Source organism: Mastigoproctus giganteus, chromosome 2, assembly GCF_048544385.1.
Source record: "Mastigoproctus giganteus isolate SK-2022 chromosome 2, ASM4854438v1, whole genome shotgun sequence".
Classification (NCBI taxonomy): domain Eukaryota; kingdom Metazoa; phylum Arthropoda; class Arachnida; order Uropygi; family Thelyphonidae; genus Mastigoproctus; species Mastigoproctus giganteus.
In genome coordinates this window covers 211344600-211364758 of record NC_143576.1, presented here as the reverse complement: position 1 = coordinate 211364758, position 20159 = coordinate 211344600, and the positions used below count along the sequence as shown (strand labels likewise).

The 20159-nt window shown below is 37.2% G+C and overlaps 1 protein-coding gene across 1 annotated transcript in view; it reads left to right on the top strand.

Annotated features, from left to right (window-relative positions):
• Window positions 1–13494, top strand: part of Dip-C (dipeptidase C) — a 185795-nt gene extending 172301 nt beyond the window's left edge. The window contains exons 16-17 of the mRNA XM_090368947.1: window positions 12989–13133; window positions 13328–13494. Coding sequence (XP_090225073.1) covers window positions 12989–13132 — 144 coding nt within the window. The 3' untranslated portion in view covers window position 13133; window positions 13328–13494. The remainder of the gene's footprint in view (window positions 1–12988; window positions 13134–13327) is intronic.
• Window positions 13495–20159: the final 6665 nt, after the last annotated feature.

Here is a 20159-nt window from a genome sequence, read left to right as displayed (position 1 = left end):
AACTGATTTGAAAGTAGTGGAAACAAGCTGAGGGTGAACCTCTCATTCAAGAATATACCATTGCCAAGTTAAAGTTATTTCATTCTGAGAATTAAAAAAATATAGAATAAAACTTCATAATTCTGGTATTTAGAATTCAGAACTTTCTGAAAATTTTCCATAAAAAATTTAGAAATGACTGAACTCGCATGCTCTGTTAAGTGCTGTTGCTTTGGCTATTGCAAATAATTTGACATCGAGAAACATTACCATAGCCTCCTGAAGTACCATATTTCCTGATGCGAATCAAGTGCCATGATTTAAGTCTGTCATTTTTATTTTATTTTATTTTTATTTAAGATTATGGACCCAGAAATTACTTCATTCCGTGTTCATTACTTGAGTGCAAGCTTTATCATTAAAATATCTCTCACCTTATGGAATTTTCTTGTAGCTGCTGCTTTGGTGACATTGGGAAAGTTTCCTGAATATCACATTCTAATTCTTAAGTTTGAAAGAAAAACAAAACATAAATCCCTGCTCACTTTAAAAGTGTAGGATATATCACAGATATGAGTTTGATTTGTATTAGGAAAGTTTACCATGGTTGTATTTATTTGTAATTAATTATGTCGATACAGTTACCAAAACTTGCTTTTTTTTCTCTCCTCTCTTTCTAGGCACATTAGTATGTATGCATAAGTGCCTATTGTTTCACCATGTCCATCTGGCCGCACATAACAACTTAACTATCAGTGAATGGTTTTCATGAAATTTTATATTTGGTTCATATAGAAAGATCTGTTGAGCCATCCCAAATTTCATTAAAATTGAACAAATAGAAATCCAGCAATTTATTTTTTTCCATGCAAATTGAATGGGGAAAAAAAAAAAAAAAACATAGATTATGTGTAGTTTTAATGCAGTATTGTTTGCTTTACACAGTCAGTGCATGCTTTGCTTGTATTGTTATATAAGACTCATGAACATTGTGTTGCTTGTGAAGAGATATATATATATATATATATATATGTATAGAGAAAAGAAACTTAAAAAAAGTATCCAGGAGGAGACTTATATTATATGGTTGTAATTAAACTGAATGGTTAAATATCGAGAATGTAAAACTATGGAATTTAATTAAGTGTTCTATCAAGACGGACAAGTTAGTACAATGCATCAATTCTGTACATAGTAAATCACTGAAGTTGGTGAAATGGCATAATTTTCATTACATCTCATATTGTCAATACCTTCACAGTGAGTTGCCCGTCATTGTACTACTTTGAATAAGTAATGCTTTCCCAGTAGAGATGACCATTGTTACTTATTCTCAGTGGATAACACCATGCAGATGGGTGTTTCAAGACTGAATGCCCATTCACCAGTGGGTGGTTGAAATAGCCTTCTATAACGGGGAAACGTTACTTATTTGAAGTAGTACAATGACAGGCAGCTAGTGAGGGTATTCACAATATGAGATGTAATGAAAACGATGCCACTTCACCAACTGCCAATCAGTGAAAATTTTACATGCCTTATGCAATACCCATAACAGTAACAATGCTAGGGGTTATTGTGGAGTTTTTCCATAGTTCATAACTGGGTTGCCAGTTGTTATACCACCGGGTAACTTACCCACCCACCAATGAAGGGCTAAATAGCCCTGAAACAACTGTCTGGGTAATGGTATCCACTGAGAATAAGTAACAATAGTGAAGGCATTCACAATATGAGATGTAATGAAAATGATGCCATTTTACCAACTTCAGTGATTTACTATGTACAGAACTGATGCATTGCACTAATTTGTATGTCTAGTAAATTCCATTTTTGATGCTTTAGCCCTAAATTATTATTTTAATGTTCTTTAAAGTTATAATCTTAGTAATTAATTGATAAGATGATAACTCTATTTACTTTTCACTTCAGTTAATCACAGAAAAAGAAAAGAAAATTCAATTAATTTTAAGAAAAAATATAATGAGCCTGAAATGTAATGCACTGTGTACATTACCTACTTGCAATGGAAGTGTGTTATTGGATGTTTAGACATTACAGTAAACCCCCGCTATTCGTGGGGGTTACATTCCTGAGAAATGCCGCTAATACTGAGTTATGGCTCCCATAGTAATAAAGGGGTTCCATTCCAAAGTATGAAATATATAAGAAAAACTAGTCTAAAATTTTGTCTATGTATGTATTATATGTACCTTCATAATATGACTATGTACATAGACAGTACATAGTGAAATGCAAACATATGGCATCGAAATGAAAATAAGAAACAATTTAATATTAAATCTAATATTTATTAGAAATTTCAAATAAATCTTTCAAACCAGCGCCTTTGCTAGCAAAAAAACTTATCCCACCAGTGCTATCACCAGTTTCGCTAAAGTGTTGATAAAGGAGTTTTGCCTTTTCACGAATGATGAGTGAACTTAACGGAATTTTATTTTGAGTTCGGTCTTCTATCCACAGGTTTAAAGCCTTTTCCATTTTTTTCTAATTTAACTTCACGAGTTACACAGCAAATTTTTGAAGCAATTAGCACGTTTTCACGGACACTACGGCGGATTTTTTTCTTCCGATTTTTTGATTGACCGTACCATTGACTCATTGATTTTATAATGTTTTGCCACTGAGGAGACACTTTCACCATTAGAAATTTTGTCTAATAACTCAATTTTACTCGCTAATGTCATCACCTTCTTTGATCTTTTCACATTTCCCTTATTATTCGTAGCCATATTTTTGTACGGGTTAGAAAGAACTTATCCACAATAAAGTCACTTTCTTCCGTTAACACACTCGAAAAAGTCTGTTTTACACTGCAAAACGGTAGATTTATCACTTTTGTAAGCATATCAATTTATAAATTGATAAATTTATTCAATTTATAAGCATATAAATTAAAAGCAAACGACGAAACCTTCCATGACAAGCGCATAACACATACTGAACAAGGATTAGCGAGAAACATCCACGCTCGCGATTTTGTCACCTCTCTCCCCCCACCCACTGAGCGCTGTTTTGACCGGGAAAGATAATTTTAGCCACGCCCATGTTTTTTTATGGCAGAAAATGTTCATGGCGCTTTAAAATTCACATTTTTTTAGGTTTCATTTTATATTAAATCATCGACCGCGAATAGCGGGGGTTTACTGTACTTAAGAAAAAGCTCAATTGATATCACGTTTTCACAGTATGTTTCTTTGGTTCCTGGGAAGCTTTTAAGATCGGTCATAGCCTCTCCCCCTCCCTGACCACAGAAATCTATTCACATAAGTGCAAGTATATTTCATGTATTACTCTAGAATGAAAAGTCGAATCAAGGCCAAATTTTTAACCTGCATTCTGTTAGTTCTTTGGAAAATTTCAGGTCCAGTTATGATTTCACAGTGCTCATCTCCCCAATAAAATAAGCATAAAGGAAAGTATGTTTTCACATTAATTGACAAGAAAAATGCAGATTTACTACCAAATTTTCAACATATGTTCTGTTGACCTGAGATGGGTCTAAGTTCAATTCTGATTTCATAGAATTCCTTCCCCAGTTTCTCCTACAGAAATATTAGTATAAATTTGGAATAAGTGCCCTAATCCATTCCAAAATTTTGATGCTTAGAACATTTTAAGAATCTTTGTAACAAATTTTCACATCAATGGGTTGACTTATTTTGTTATAAATCATGAATTATTACTATTTGCTAGTGCACTCAAAATATAATGCAGTGCATACTTTAACTAATGTTAACTTAAGATTTCGACTGTGATGCTCTTGAAAGTTTCCCAAAGTGATAGCTACACTATAATTGTCATAGTCACAAAATTGCTTTGCATTGCTCCATCAGAGCATTTCAGAATATTTCTATGGTAGAAAGATAATTATAATTTCTATAATAATAGAAATAGAAATTATAGAATTTATTTCATCTGGAGACTAGGCACCATGTTGCGGTAAAATACTCGTTGTTGTTCATGAAAAATTTTAAACAGTAGGAGGTGATCATGATACCTCTTAGAAGTGGTAGCCAACCATCCCTGAGAAAGGCATAAATTCAAATTGAGGAAAGACAGTTGTATGACAGATGTGTGGAAGTTTGCCTTTAGCAAGCGGGTGGTTGATTGCTGGAACAAACTTCCATCTGTCGTAGAAGTTGATAGCTTAAATAGATTCAAGGCAGAACTAGACAAACATTTAGAGTGAGCGGATGGGTGAAACGAGAAGGGTGTGAGTTTTTTTTAGCTGATGCTATATAAGCTTGCTTTCTTGCATAATGTGCCTTTGCTAATGCTAATGAAAGTATTCTATACTATTCAAGGAATTGCTTCAACATCAAATTTAGGCAGTACCAGGAATTTCACTTAGTGTCTGGATATTTAACAGAAGATGGTTTTAAGATCCATAAGACAGATATTGAGGTTACATCCACAACAAATTAAATATGTTCAACAAGTAATGCCAACTGATCACGTGAGTGGGACATACTTTGCTAATTTTCTTATTGAGATGATATGAAAAACAAGACTGACTTGTTAATGTGTTGTTTACAGACAAGATTGACATTTTTGCTGAGGAAAATTCTGATGCTATTTGAAACTTATGTTGTGTGTAACATCTTAGGAGTGGCTTTGCTAATTTTAATAAATATGTTACCAAGGTGGATTATGTTTAGTTTATATGTAAATTATTATTATCATATATGCAAATATATGATAATGCTAAGCTTACTATACCTAAAACATAGTTAAGTCATATATATCTTTCTCCTGTTATAGTGGTTAACCTTTTTTTACTTGTCTACTCCTAACAGAAAGGGAACGATTTAGTTCAGGCATCCCTTCCTCATGGTTTGATAAGTAAATGAGTGAATTTCTTAATATGTCATTTCTTCCTACTTTGAATTTATCAAATTTTCTGTGGTGAGTTGGAAGGATTATCATGGTGTCATCTTCAGTAGAGAACAACTACAAATATAAAACATATGATCTATTAATATTCTGATTTTCATACCTATAAAAGGGTTTAAGTTTAATGGCTTGCTGAAAGATGTGAAAGTTGGGCAAGTCCTTGGGTATAGAATATTCTAAGTTTATGGTAATACATAAGGACTGTTGGTTTCTCTTAAGGTATAAACTATTTGTAAATTGGATTACTCATACTGAAAGACCAACGAAGCTGGGAGTTGTCCTGATCCTAAAATATTGTAGCTGCATGATATTACCCAAGGATTGATAATTGGGATCTCATGAGTCTGACTGCTTGGATTACCTCCTTTGTGACATGATTACAGACTAGTTTATATACACAGAAGCCTGTGGTAGATATTAACTAATCTATAATCAAGTCACAAAGGAGGTTAGGCAAACTGAGGCAGATTAAAAGAAGTTTTGCTGCCTTTCTTGGCAAAGAATGCCAAGAAAGGCAGCAAAGATTCTTTACTATATTAATAGCAAAAGGGAGTGGGTTGAATCACATTAGTACACTTGATGTTGATGATTTAAATGTTGATGACCTTGGGTTGCTGACAAACTGAATAGGTATTTTATATCTACATTCATGCATGAGTAGTTCTAAAGAGTTCAGAAGTTCACCAAAATCTGTCAGAGAACTAAATAATTTTGTGATGACTGACGGGAAAGTGGAAGAAAAATTGCTGAAAATTAACATAAAAAATACACAGAGTAGTAGTGGCATTTGATGCAAGAAAGCAAATGTATTCAACCTATCAACTTCCACAACGACAGATGGAAGTTTGTTCCAGCAATTAACCACCCGCTGGCTAAAGGCAAATTTCCGCACATCTATTCTACATCTGTCTTTTCTTAATTTGAATTTATGCCCCCTTAGGTTCATAATCTGAACAAGTGGAAGGATCCCATCAGAATTCAGCGTGCTCAACCCATTCAAGGCCTTATACACCTCAATCAGATCACCACGCAGGTGCCTAGTCTCCAGCCACTGCATTTTGCAGAACTTAAGCCTCTCTTGGTAAGAGGATCCCTTCATTCCCCTCACCAATCTTGTTGCCCTTCTCTGTACACGCTCAAGTAAATCTACATCCTTCCTAAAATGAGGCCTCCAGACCTGTACGCAGTACTCAAGGCGTGGCCTGACCATTGCCTTATACAGAGGGATAATCACCTCCTTTTCCCTGCTAGCAAAATTCCTATATATCATTGACAAAACCCCATGACCTGCCCTGGCAGCCTGTCTGCATTGCTCAGAAAACTTAATATCTGACTGCACAATTACTCCCAGGTCTTTTTCATTTTCTACCACCTTAAGTGTAGTACCACACAGTTCGTACGTTTCTCTGGGGTTACTTCTACCCATATGCAGACTTTGCATTTGTCAAGGTTAAACTTCAGTTGCCACTTCTTAGCCCATCTGCCCAAATTATCCAGATCCTGTTGCAGTAGCACACTGCCATTACTGTCATTAACAACCCTGCCAACCTTTGTATCATCTGCAAACTACGACATTAAGCCTGATATACCTTCATCAATATCATTGATAAATATACAAAACAACAGTGGACCTAACACCGAACCCTGTGGGACCCCACTAATAACATTAGTCCAAGAAGAGCAGCACCCATTGATTACCACCCTCTGTCTTCTAGCACTTAACCATCCTTTTATCCATTGTAGCAACTTACCCTTAATACCATTCTGCTCCAATTTGTACAATAGTCTTCCATGCGCAACAGTGTCAAAAGCTTTCCTGAAATCCAAATATATGATATCAAAATTATTTTTTGCATCCAGTTCCTTTGTAACCACATCATAATATCCTATCAAATTTGTCAGACAAGACTTTCCCTTAACAAACCCATGCTGTATCTGAATTATTGCTGCAGTCTTGTCTAGATGATCCTGCAATGCATCTTTAACCAGCGACTCCATTATTTTACCCGGAACAGAAGTTAAACTAACTGGTCTGTAATTACTCCTGTCACCCTTCTATCCCCCTTTGTGAATTGGGGATACATTTGCACATCTCCAGTCCGTGGGAACCTCCCCTGAGTCCAAGGATGCTCTCATAATTATGGCTAAGGGTTTGCTTAGTTGCTTTGCCGCCTCCTTTAATATAACTGGATAGATCCCATCCACCCCAGGTGCTTTTCTTAAGTTTGACTTCAACAATTTCTCTTCCACTTTGCTCTCAGTTATTACAAAATCATTAAGTATCTTGCTACAATTTGATAACCTTCTGCCATTTTCAAACCTTAATAATTCCTCACGTGTGAATGTAGATGCAAAATACTCATTCAGTTTGTTTGCTATCTGAGCAGGATCATCAACAATTGAACCATCGATGTCAAGTGGACCAATCAGATTCATCCCCTTCCTTTTAGAGTTTATATAAGTAAAGAAATCCTTGCTGTTTTTCTTAGCATCTTTTGCCAAGGATTTCTCGTAATCTGCCTTCGCCTGCCGAACCTCCTTTGTGACCTGTTTACAGATTAACTTATATCTGCCATAGGCTTCTGAGTCGCTTGATAATTTATATGCATCCCATGCATTTTTCTTCTCTGTTACAAGTCTCATTAGTTCATTTGACAACCATTTAGGCCTAAACCTTGAACAATATTTCTTAATAGGTATGAACCTTTTGGTAGCTTCCACGATTAATTCCTTGAATGCTTCCCACTTAGAATTTACTGTTGGTAACATCGTCAGTTGATCCTACTGTACAGAATTTAAAAACTGTCGGAGACCACTGTACTAGCCTTTTACGAAAGCAAAAACCCTTTCCTTTACCCCTGATGGTAATTAAATCTTTAAGTAAATCCCACGTCAGTGCACTGTGATCACTGCCACCTAGTGGTTCTTTTATCTGCAAATTCCTAATACATGAATGATCACTGCTGATAACCAGATCAAGAGTATTACTTTCTCTGGTTGCCTCTCGAACATGCTGCTGCAGAAAACAATCATCCAATAAATCCACAAAAGTCTGACTAGTGTGTGAGTGCCCAACCCACAAGTTCCAGTCAATATCTGGGAAGTTAAAATCCCCCATTATAAGACATTCCGATTTACTAGCCCACTCTATTTCTCTGTACAATTGTTCATTGTACTCATTCAAGTCATTAGGCCTATAACACACTCCTACTCTAATTTTTGCTTTCGCAGTGCTTATGCCGCACCAAACTGACTCAACAGTGCACTGTTCATCTATATCAACTGGGTGCACTTCTTTTGATTTTATGTTTTTCTTTATTAACAGTATAACACCTCCTCCCTTCCTATCCTGTCTATCCTTTCTGTACACATTGTACTCCCCAAATTCCAGTTCGGCATTCCTTATATCTGTGTGACACCACGTCTCTGATATCCCAACAATAGTCGCCTTTGATGTCTTGACCAACACTTCAAATTCATCAAATTTATTTACTATACTTCTAGTGGTACATGCTCCTACTCCTATTCTTAGTTACCCTAACACATCCCATATACCCACCTATTTCAGGATGACTGCCATCCGTCCCTGAAACCCCCAACACCCCATGCTCCAGGTCGCTACTTATTCTAATAGAAGTTGTGCAAGAATCACCTTCACCTCTGCTTACGGCTACTGTTAAACTATTAGTCCTTGTATCCCCCCAAGCTATCAGTTTTCCGACTCACCTAACACTGCCTCGATAGCATCAGCAAATATTCTTGCACCCTTTCTATTTAAGTGTATCCCATCCCTGTAGAAGCAGTCTCTCCTGTTAACAAGTACAGTCCAGGCTGAAAAAAATTCTATCCCTTGAGCCTTGCACAATCTTTCCAGGGCCGAATTGATCAACAAGGCTCTCATCATATACTCCCTCCTATCGTGTCTGGACAGAATTGCAGACACTTTCAAATTCAAACCTAATTCACGGCTTTTTTTCAACAGTGACCTGTACTTGTTAAGTAATTCTGCCGGTCTCCTACTCTTAATATCATTAGTGCCAACGTGTACAATTATATCACCTTTTGTGCCCCTAAAAGATGATATCTGCTCTACAACGTCATCAACTTTTGCCCCTGGCAGACATACCCTGGTCCTGTTCCACCTATCCTTTTTACAAAGGATGTTTCCCGTTTCCATGACAATAGAGTCACCAACAACTACTAGTTCCTTTGGGACCAGCGCAATCTGCCTTCGGGGTTGCCGCTGTGTTGCGTGATGACCAAATGCAAGCTCTGGCGTTGATGTGGGCAGCTGAGAGCCTGATGGGCCCCTCAATTTAGATCTTTCGAGGGCATCCACCCTGTCCTTCAAACTCTCATATAGGCCCATAACAACGCTGAGTTGTCGCCTGATTTCCTTACACTCCTTACATCGCGCACACTCAAAGACATCCCCTATGGCAATATCATGTTCCGTTCCATATAGTTCGGCAAACATTTCACAAGTTGCACATTTTTTTAGGCTGTGATGCGTTGGAGAATCGCCCCCCCTCAGTTCTCCCCCGAGTCACAGCACTCCTGCTACTTTGTGCCCGTTGCTTTGCTGCTCTAGTTTGGGGCATGATATTTTAAATTAATAAGATCAATAAATTAAATTAAATTAAATGTCAATACTACACTATCTAATAGAAACAGTGAAGCGTATTACTGTTTCTATAATTATACGTTAGAGCTACCTAGCTACCTCAATTAAAAATTTGAATTCCCTATCACTATATACAAAAACAATGCCTGCAATATTCGAACGAAATAACGGTTTTATAAAGTATTACGTATATCTACAAAAACTGTTTATATAAATTAAAATAAAAATAACCAGCGTAATTATAACTATAAGACTACGTATTAAGTACAATATAAAATAACAATTATGTAAATAAAAAGCAAACACTTATCGTTTTTTTTCGGAGCCTGTAACTCGCAGCTGTATTTTCTAAAGAGAGTCAGCGCCCTCTAAGTGGATGGGATCTATCCAATTATATTAAAGGAGGCAGCAAAGAAGGTAGGCAAACCCTTAACCATAATTAATGGAGCATCCTTGACTTCATGGGACGTCCCTAAGGACTGGACATGTGTGAATGTATCCCAACTTCACAAAGGGGGTTCAACAGGTGAATTATTATAGACCTGTTAGCTTAACTTCTGTTCCAAGTAAAATGATAGCATCTACTGGGAAAGAAGTAATGTAGGACTATCTAGACAGAAATGCAATTATACTGCAATCACAGCATGGATTTGTTAAGGGGCAATCCAGCATGACCAATCTGATTGGATACTATGATGCAGTAACAAAGGAAATGAATGAAAAATAATTTTGATACATTATACTTGGATTTTCAGCAAAGTTTTGATACTGTTGCACATAAAAGACTGCTGTACAAATAGCAGCTTTATCCAGAGGCATTGGCGCCTCCGTAGCCAGGTGGGAAGGAGCAGTAGTGCGTAGCACACGCTTCTTGATTAGACCGGGGTTCGAGCCCGTCACCACCAAATACAAAGGATGCGGAAAGGTCAGGGAATGACCACCGCTTATCCCCGGAGCAATATGGCCTTAGTTGCTAATGCTCCTAAAAACCAAATAACAATAACAACAACAACATCCAGAGGCATTAAGGGCAAATTACCCTTAATGCCTCTGGATAATGGGATGGTGAGTGGGAGAAGACATAGTGGTTATTAATGGACACTATATGCTGGCCTCTATTAACGCGATTAATTCATCCTGCAAACGCATCACACAAAACAGAAACGTGTTAATTGAATATAATAATCAATAGGAAAAATTATAATTGGTCCTTGACCTTCTGGAATGTCCATAAAGAATTTTAAAAATACCTTTTAAATAACTTTTTAACTGTATACAATGTAAAAGATAATAAAAATAATTATGGAATTAAATGTTTATTGCATAAAACAGCGGTTTCCAAACTGTGCGCCGCAGAATATTTTAAATTTTCGAGGGAAACACAGCGATACTCGACATCTGTCGGACACCGTGCGAACTACTAGCTCGAGGTAGTTCACAGTTTCAACATTTCTTATTAAGTTGTTTGGACCTAACTACTAAATGGAATTGTTAGGTATTTCTTTTGGTCTGGGTGCGCCGTGAAAAAATTACTGAGACACTAAGAGCGCTGTGAACCGAGAAAGTTTGGGAATCTCTGACATAAAATACATAATGAAGAAATGACTGTTGCGGAAATATTTGAACAGTGTTGACTTTCTCTTTTCATCAATCAATTTCCGATAGCCGACAACAATCTTCTCTGGGCCCTGGCGAAATAAATATCGCAGAGAACCTCAAACCTCTTGTTCGAGGTTCTCTGCTATACGAAAGATTTCATCTAGTTCTTTTACCGTTATTTCCTTCGCGGTAACATTTTCATCTGGTTCGTTTAAAAATTTGAATTTTTAAATGCAAGTCTGCATTGACTTTATTAGCAGGAGACAAACAAGTAACATGTCTTCTTCAGATGGTTGATGGAACACACCGAGGGGGCCAGCAGGCAAACCTTTGTTTATTGCCCGTCCGATGCACAGTAAGCTTACCACGCGATCACGTTAACTGGAAATTTGCATCGTGTAAAGTGAAAAGTGGTATAATTTTTTCAAATAGCGGTAACTGAAAAATGCGTTAATTGAACTCGCATTATGCGAGGCCTGGCTGTACTCTCAATGGACTAATGTTATTAGTGGAGTTCCCCCAGGGTTCAGTGCTGAGCCCATTTTTGTTTTCTATAATTATTAATGATATTGATGAAGGTCTGCCAGGATTAATGACAGTAATCAGGGTAGCTACTGCAACAAGATCTAAAAAAAATTAGGAAGATGGGTTAAGAAATGGAAGTTGAAGTTTAGTATTGAAAAATGCAAGGTACTGTATGTGGGTAACAGTAATCCCAATGCCAGGATGGTTATGGGGTTTTATCAATGATATACAGGAACTTTGCTAGCAGGGATAAGAAGGTGATTATCCCATTGTACAATGCAATGGTTAGGCTGCATCTTAAGTACTGCATACAGATCCTGAGCTCTCATTTTAGGAAAGATGTTGATCTGCTGGAACAGGTACAGAAAAGGACAATGAGATTGATGAAGGGAATGAAAGGGGGTCTTACCAAGAGAGACAGCAGTTCTGCATATTGCAGCGTCTTGAGACTAGGCACTGTGAGGTGATCTGATTGAGGTTTTTATAAAGCTTTGAATGGATTGAGAAAGCTCAATGTTGATAGCATTCTTCCTCTTGCCCAGGCTACACACATGAGGGGGCATAGACTCAAATTGAAGAAGTATGGCTTCAGGATAGATGTGCTGAGGTTCACTTTCAGGCAGTGGGTGGAACAAACTTCCATCTGTTGTTGTGGAAGTGGGTAGTTTGAATAAATTCAATTAAGAACTAGACAGATGAATGGAGGGATGGACACAAGTAGGTAGTTTTTTTTTTAGACTACGCATGCTTAGTCCATTCTGTTTCATGAACCTGAAGCACCAATTGTGTCCTTTGAAATCAGTAACTTCTTTTTCATCAGCAATTCTTCTTGCCTCATGCTGAACCATCTTTGTGGACACAGGAATTGCCCTTTGCTCTTCAATCCATATCTTCAATTCCCTCTCTAAATCAGGCCATTTTGCTGACTTGCCTCTCATGGCCTCCTTCTGTCGTGGCATTTTCAGTAGGGTTTCTTCTTCCTGCAGCCAGTCTCTGATTGTTTTCTCAGTTGGAGGAGGACCAAACTTACGTTCATCAGCATTATTTCCATTCACTTTTGCAAACTGGATCACTTTTAACTTGAATTCAGCACTGTACGAAAATCTTTTCTGAGCCATTTCTGGGCAGAACGTGGCAAAATGTAACCTAATATACCGGTAACAAGTGCGAAACAATGAGTGCAAAGACAACAAGCGCGAAAAAGTGGGAAATGCAAGTAAAAAAAATCTACACCCATACAGTATATGACGCACCCAGTTTTTAGACCCCAAATTTTTTGAAAAAAGGTGCATCTTATACATACGGTACTTGAATTTTACAATATTAATATTTTTAATATGCTAGGTTCGTATAGAAGATGATATTGCTGTTACTGCTGATGGAATGGAACTCCTTACGTGCGTTCCACGTACTGTTGATGAGATTGAATCATTAATGGCAGAAGGGCGTCAGGTAGCAAGTCACTTTCCGCAAGAAAAGCTACAATAAGGTAAATCAATTTTGTTCCTAAATACATTAATTTGTTTATGAACTGCTGTGTTATATGTAGTGGGGAAGAAATTTGTAATTGTTATTAGATAAATATTAAGTCAAATTAATCATCATTATTTAGTTTTAAGTATGAAGTTTTAAAGCAGCAACGTTACTTTCTTTTGTAAATTTTAGTTCAAATTTATTTTGCAGGAGGAGATGAGCGGTTGGACATCTGGTCTGTTTGATATGGAAACACGAACACTATGCCCCATATTTTGTTATATAATGTTGGTTTTTCTATATATTGGTAATGGATAATTAGTCTGTTATATTATCATAAGGTTTGTTTGTTTTTTTTTCACTCTGGGCCTACATCAAATTGCCACTCAATTAAAATGTTTTTTATTTAATGAAAAAGAGAAATTTTCAATAACTTCATAAAAGTAAAATAAAAATTGTCTGAAAAACAAAATCAGCAGATTAATATATTGCAATTTCACAAACTGCTATAGTTTTTTGTCTGATGTGTAATTGTTTTGTTAAAAATGTTTTGATATAATAAGAATCTATTTTCAATTATAAAAAATTGACTGAATCACTTGTATAGAAAATTTTCATTCTTATTTTTTATTTCATATGATACATATGAACATGCTGTGTTACATAAAATGTGAAACATAAATGAGCATTTGGATATTTTAAAAATTTCATTGAAGCTTAAAAGATTAAATATTACCAGTTTATAAAAAAATTTAAAAAAGCATGTAATAGGAAAAAAATATTTACAGATTTAAAAAAAATTACGCACTTAATTATTATTTACTCAAAAAAAATTATGTAAATAATACAAGTTGGTTTGCACACTACAAGTACAATTTAAAAATTAATTTCAGAAAAACAAAACATGTTAGCGGGTTAGCATTAGCATTAGTTGAGGCATATGATGCAAGAAAGCAAGCTTATACAGCATCAGCCAAAAAAAAAAAAAAAAAAAAATCCCTTCCCATTTCACTCATCCAGTCATTCCAAATGTTTGTCTAGTTCAGCCTTAAATTTATTTCAGCTATCAACTTCCACAACAACAAATGGAAGTCTGTTCCAGCAATCAACTACCCACTGGCTAAAGGCAAATTTCCGCACATCTATTCTACAACTGTCTTTCCTCAATTTGAATCTACCCCTCAGGTTCTTAATCTAAGCAAGCGGAAGTATCCTGCCAGTATTGAGCCTGCTCCATTCAAGGCCTTATACACCTCGATCAGATAACATCGCAGGTGCCCAGTCTCCAGATGCTGCAACTTGCAGAACTTAAGCCTTTCTTTGTGAGTGCACCCCTTTGTTCCTCTCACCAATATTGTTGCCCTTCTCTGTACTCGTTCTAGCAACTCTACATCCTTCCTAAAATTAGACCTACAGATCTGTATACAGTACTCAACGTGTGGCCTGACCATTTCCTTATACAAAGGGATTAATTACCTCCTTGTCTCTGCAAGCAAAATTCCTGTATGTCATTGACAAAACTCCATGACCTGCTCTGGCAGCCTGTCTGCACTGCCCAGAGAACTTCATATCTGACTGCACAATTACCCCCAGATCTTTTTCATTCACCACCTCCCTGAGTGTACTACCACACAGTTGGTTCATTTCTCTTGGATTACTGCTACTCATATGGAGTATTTTGCATTTGTCAATGTTAAACTTTAGTTGCCACTTCTCAGTCCATCTGCCTAACTTTTCTAACTTTTGTACCTTTGTACCATCTGCAAACGTGGTCATTAAGCCTGATATACCTTCATCGATATCATTGATAAATACACAAAAGAACAATGGGCCCAGCACTGAACCCTGGGGAACTCCACTAATAACATTTGTCCACGAAGAGCAGTGTCCATTGATTACCACTCTCTTTTGTCTCCCACTCAACCATCCCTTTATCCATTGCAGTAACTTGCCCTTAATGCCATACCACTCCAATTTGTACAGCAGTTTTCCGTGTGCAACATTATCAAAAGCTTTCCTGAAATCCAAGTATATGATATCAAAATTATTTTTTGTATCCCGTTCCTTTGTGACCACATCATAGTATCCAATCAGATTGGTCAGACAAGACTTCCCCTTTACAAATCCATGCTGTGTCTGAACTATTACTGCTGTCTTGTCTAGGTGATCATGCATCACCTCCTTAACCATTGACTCCATTATTTTCCCCGAAGCAGAAGTTAAACATTATTTTCCCTGGAACCGAAGTTAGATATTAACAGGTCTATAATTATTTCTCTCCCCCTTTGAATCCCCTTTTATGAATTGGGGATACATTTGCATATCTCTACTCCATGGGAACCTCCCCTGGATCTAAGGATGCTCTCATAATTATGCTAAGGGTTTGTTAACTTCCCTCACTGCCTCCGTCAATGTAGCTGGATAGATTCCATCCACCCCAGGTGCCTTTTTTATGTTGAATTTCAACAATTTCTCCTCCACTTTGCTCTCAGTTATTACAAAATCACTTATCTCTCTGTTAGAGTTTGATAAACGTTTGGCATTCTCCTCCTTGAATAACTTCTCATTTGTGAATGTAGATGCAAAATACTTATTCAGTTTATCAGCTACTTGTGCAGGATCATCAATAGTCGAACCATCTATGTTAAGTGGACCAATCTGATTCATCCCTTTCCTTCTAGAGTTTACATAAGTAAAGACCTCTTTGCTTTTTTTCTTTGCATCCTTTGCCAAAGATTTCTCGTAATCTGCCTTTGCCTGTCTAACCTCCTTTGTGACTTGATTACAGAATAGCCTATATCTGCCGTAGGCGTCAGTGTCACCTGATAATTTATATGCATCTCGTGCATTTTTCTTTTCTGCCACAAGCCTCATTAATTCATCTGACATCCATTTAGCCCTGAACCTTGAACAGTATTTCTTAGTTGGAATGAAAAGCCTAGTAGTCTCCAAGATTAAGTTCCTGAAGGCTTCTCATTTAGAATTCACCATTGGTAACATCATCAGTTGATCCCACTTATCATCAGTTGATCCCATCATCAGTTGATCCCACTGTATAGAATTTAAAAACTGTCTGTGACCTCTGTAGTCACCTTTACAAAAGCCAAAACCCTTCCCTTTACCCTTGATGGTAGTTACATCTTTAAGTAAATCCCACGTCAGTACACTGTGATTCTGTCACCTAGTGATTCCTTTATCTGCAGGTTGTAAGAATACTGCTGAATGGATGGTAGAAAGGTACTGAAATGCTCATAAAGTAAACCCAGCACAAGTGGAAAATTTAAATGTCTTGCAGTCAGATACACTGGTGAAGATCACACAGAATTTCACAATTCATTTACTTAAAATATTAAGGACCTTTTAGTTTTCTTGAAAGACTTTTTTTTTTTTATATTATTAATTATGAAAATCCCAAATGTTAGGTAATAGAACCTATCGTTCTTAGTAAGGTTTAGAAGATAGAACATATTTGCTGGCATTAGACTTGAATTTCTCTAATGTTGGTGACATGTTACTTTAGTCAATATTAATAATAGTAATAGTAATGGAAAATAATGCAAGAAAGCATGCATATATAGCATCAGCCAAAAAAGTTCACACATTCATACCCTCCAAGAATCTGTCTAGTTTTCTCTTGAATTTATTCAACCCATCCACAACAAAAGATGAAAGCCTGTTCCAGCAATCAACCGCCTCCTGAGTGAAGGCAAACTTCCACACATCATCCTTCAACCATCATTCCTCAACATGAATTTATCCCCCCTCATGCGTGTAGTCTCAGCAAGTGGAAGAATACCATTAATATTCAGCTTACTCAATCCATTCAAGGTATTAAACACCTCAATCAGATCTAACCATAGGTGCCTACTCTCAAGATACTGTAGTTTGCAGAACTGAAGCCTTATTAGGTAATAACACCCTTTTCTTCCCTTCACCAATCTAGTTGCCCTTCCCTGCACCCATTCTGGCAGATCTGCATCCTTCCAAAAATGAAGCCTCCAGACCTGTATACGATACTCAAGATGCGGCTTAACCATGGCCTTATACAATGGGATAATTACCTCCTTGTCCCTGTTGGCAAAGTTTCTGTATATCATTGACAAAACCCCTTTAGCTGTCCAGCAGCATGTCTGCACCCTCAAAGAATTTCATGTCTGACTGCACAATTACCTCCAGATCTGTTTCATTTTCCACTTCTCTGAGTGTAGTAACACACAGTTGATAAGTTAATCTGAGGTTACTGCTAGTCATGTTCAATATCTTGCATTTGTCAGTGTTAAACTTCAACTGCCATTTCTCAGCCCATCGACTCAATTTTCCTAGACCTTGTACACTATACCTTAATCAATATCATTGATAAATATTGAAAACAGCAATGGATCTAGCACTGAACTCTGGGGAACTCTAATAATAATATTAGTCCACAAAGAGCAGTGCTTGCTGATAAGCACTCTCTGTCTTCTTCGACTTAACCATCCCTTTATCCATATCAGTAACTTTCCCTCAATGCCACATTTCTCCAGTTTGCACTATAGTCTTTTGTGTACAACAGTATCAAAAGCCTTCCTGAAATCCAGGTATATGATGTCAAAATTATTTTTTGCATCCAGGTCCTTGGTTGGTGCATCATAGTAACCTATCAGATTGGTTAGACAAAGACTGCCTATTGACAAATCCATGCTGTGATTGCAGTATAATTGCATGCCTGTCCAAATAGTCTTGCAGTGATTCCATTATTTTCCTTGGAACAGACATTAAGCTCACAGGTCTATAATTACTTATGTCGCTTTTCGATCCCTCTATGAATTGAGCGTATATTTGCACATCTCCAATCCATAGTAACCTCCACTGAAACCAAGGATGCTCTCATAATTATGCCTAAAGGTTTGCTTATCTCCTTTGCTGTCTCCCTTAATATAATTGAATAAATTCCATTCTGCCCCAGGTGCCTTTTTTATGTCCATTCTTAACTATTTCTCCTCCACTTTCTTTTCACTTATCACAAAGTCATTTAACTCCTCGTTAGGGTTTGATAAACCTCTGGCACCCCTTCCCTAAAGTATTCCTTGTGCGAATGTAAATGCAAAATACCTTTTCAATTTGTCTGAACATGAGCAGGGTCATCAACAGTTGACCCTTAGACATCAAGTGATTCCAATGTGATTCAATCCCTTCCTTTTACTGTTAATATAAGCATAGAAGTATTTGCTGTTTTACTTTGCCACAGACTTTTCATAATCTGCCTTAGCTTGCCTAACCTCCTTTGTGACTTGATTACAGATCAATTTATATGCATCCCATACACTTTTCTTCTCTGCCACATCTCAGTAGTTCATCTGACATCCATTTAGGTCTCAGCCTTGAACAGCCTTGAATTTCTTTGCTGGTATGAAAAGTCTCCATAGCCTAGTGGTCAGGAACGGGAGTGCAGTAACACAAGCTCTTTGAGGAGGCCCGGGTTCAAGTCCCTGACTGCTAAATATAGTCGATCTGCCAATCCACACTAGACCAGCATGGCAGATTATGGTCCATTTCCCTTAGCATGAATCATTGAGGAGGCGTCCATCCTGCAGCAGATTGATAATGGCTGCAGTTTACTTTGTTTTTTTATGAAAAGCCTAGGAGCTTCTTGATTACTTCCCTGAATACTTACCATTTACAATTTCTTCTTTTTACATCATCAGTTGGTCCCACTGCTCGCAATTTAAAAACTGTCTGAGACCCTTACAAAAACAAAAGCCTTTCTCTTGACAGTAGTTATGTCTTTAATTAAATTCCACATTAGTACACTGTGATTGCTACCATCCAGTGGGTCTTTTACCTGCAGATTCTTAATGCATGAAGAATCACTACTCATAACCAGATCAAGAGTACTGCTTCCTCATGTTGCCTCTAATATGCTGCTAGAAAACAGTCATTTAAGAACTCCACAAAAGTCTTGCTTGTGTGTGAGTAACCAATCAACAAATTCCAGTCAACATCTGAAGAGTTAAAATACCCACACTAGACCAGCATGGCAGATTATGGGACATTTTGATTTGCTGGCCTATAACACACTCCTACTCTCAATTTTCTTTTCCCAGTGCTTATATTACACAACACTGACTCAACATTTCATCCATCATTCAATTAAACTAGATGCACTTAGATTTAATATTCTTCTTAACTAAGAGTCTAAACCTTCCACCTCTCCTGTCCAGTCTGCCTTTCCTGTATACATTTTACTTCCCATATTCAAATTCACCATCACTTATGTCTGAGTGACACCATGTCTCTATTATTCGTACGCCTGCATTCAATGACTTAATCAGTACTTCAAATTCTTCAAATTTTTTTACAATGCTCTTAGCATTAGTGTACATGCAAGTTTCCATGTACATGTTCTTACTGTTAGTTACCCTAACACAGCCCATGTATTTATTTGTTCCATGATGACCCACAGTAAGGCCTGAAATCCCAGACACCTTGCTTTCCAGGCTGCTACATATACCAATAGTAGCAATGCAAGAATAACTTTCTCCTCTGCCTGTGGCTCAAGTTAAACTATTAATCTATGTATCCCTCCCCAAGCTAGCAGTTTTCTCACTCACATATTAATAGAGGCAAGTGATGCAAGAAAGCAAGCTTACTGCATCAGCCAAAAAAAAAATTCCATTTCACCCATCCATTCCATCCAATAGTTTTAGTACTTCCTTGAATTTATTCAAACTCTCCACAAAAACAGATCTTGAAGGCAAACTGCACATCTATTCTGTAACCATCCATCCTCAGTTTGAATTTATGCCCCCTCATGTTCATAGTTTGAGCAAGAGGAAGAATCCAATCAACATTTAGTGTGCTCTTGCCATTCAAAGAGTGTTAAACACCTCAATCAGATCACCTGGCAGGTGCCTAGTCTCCAGATGCTGCAATTTGCAGAACTTAAGCCTTTCTTGGTAATAGCCCCTCTTTGTTCCCCTCACCAATCTTACTACCCTTCTCTGTAGTTGTTCCAGCAGCTTTACATCCGTCCTAAAATGAGAGCTCCAGAACTGTATGCATT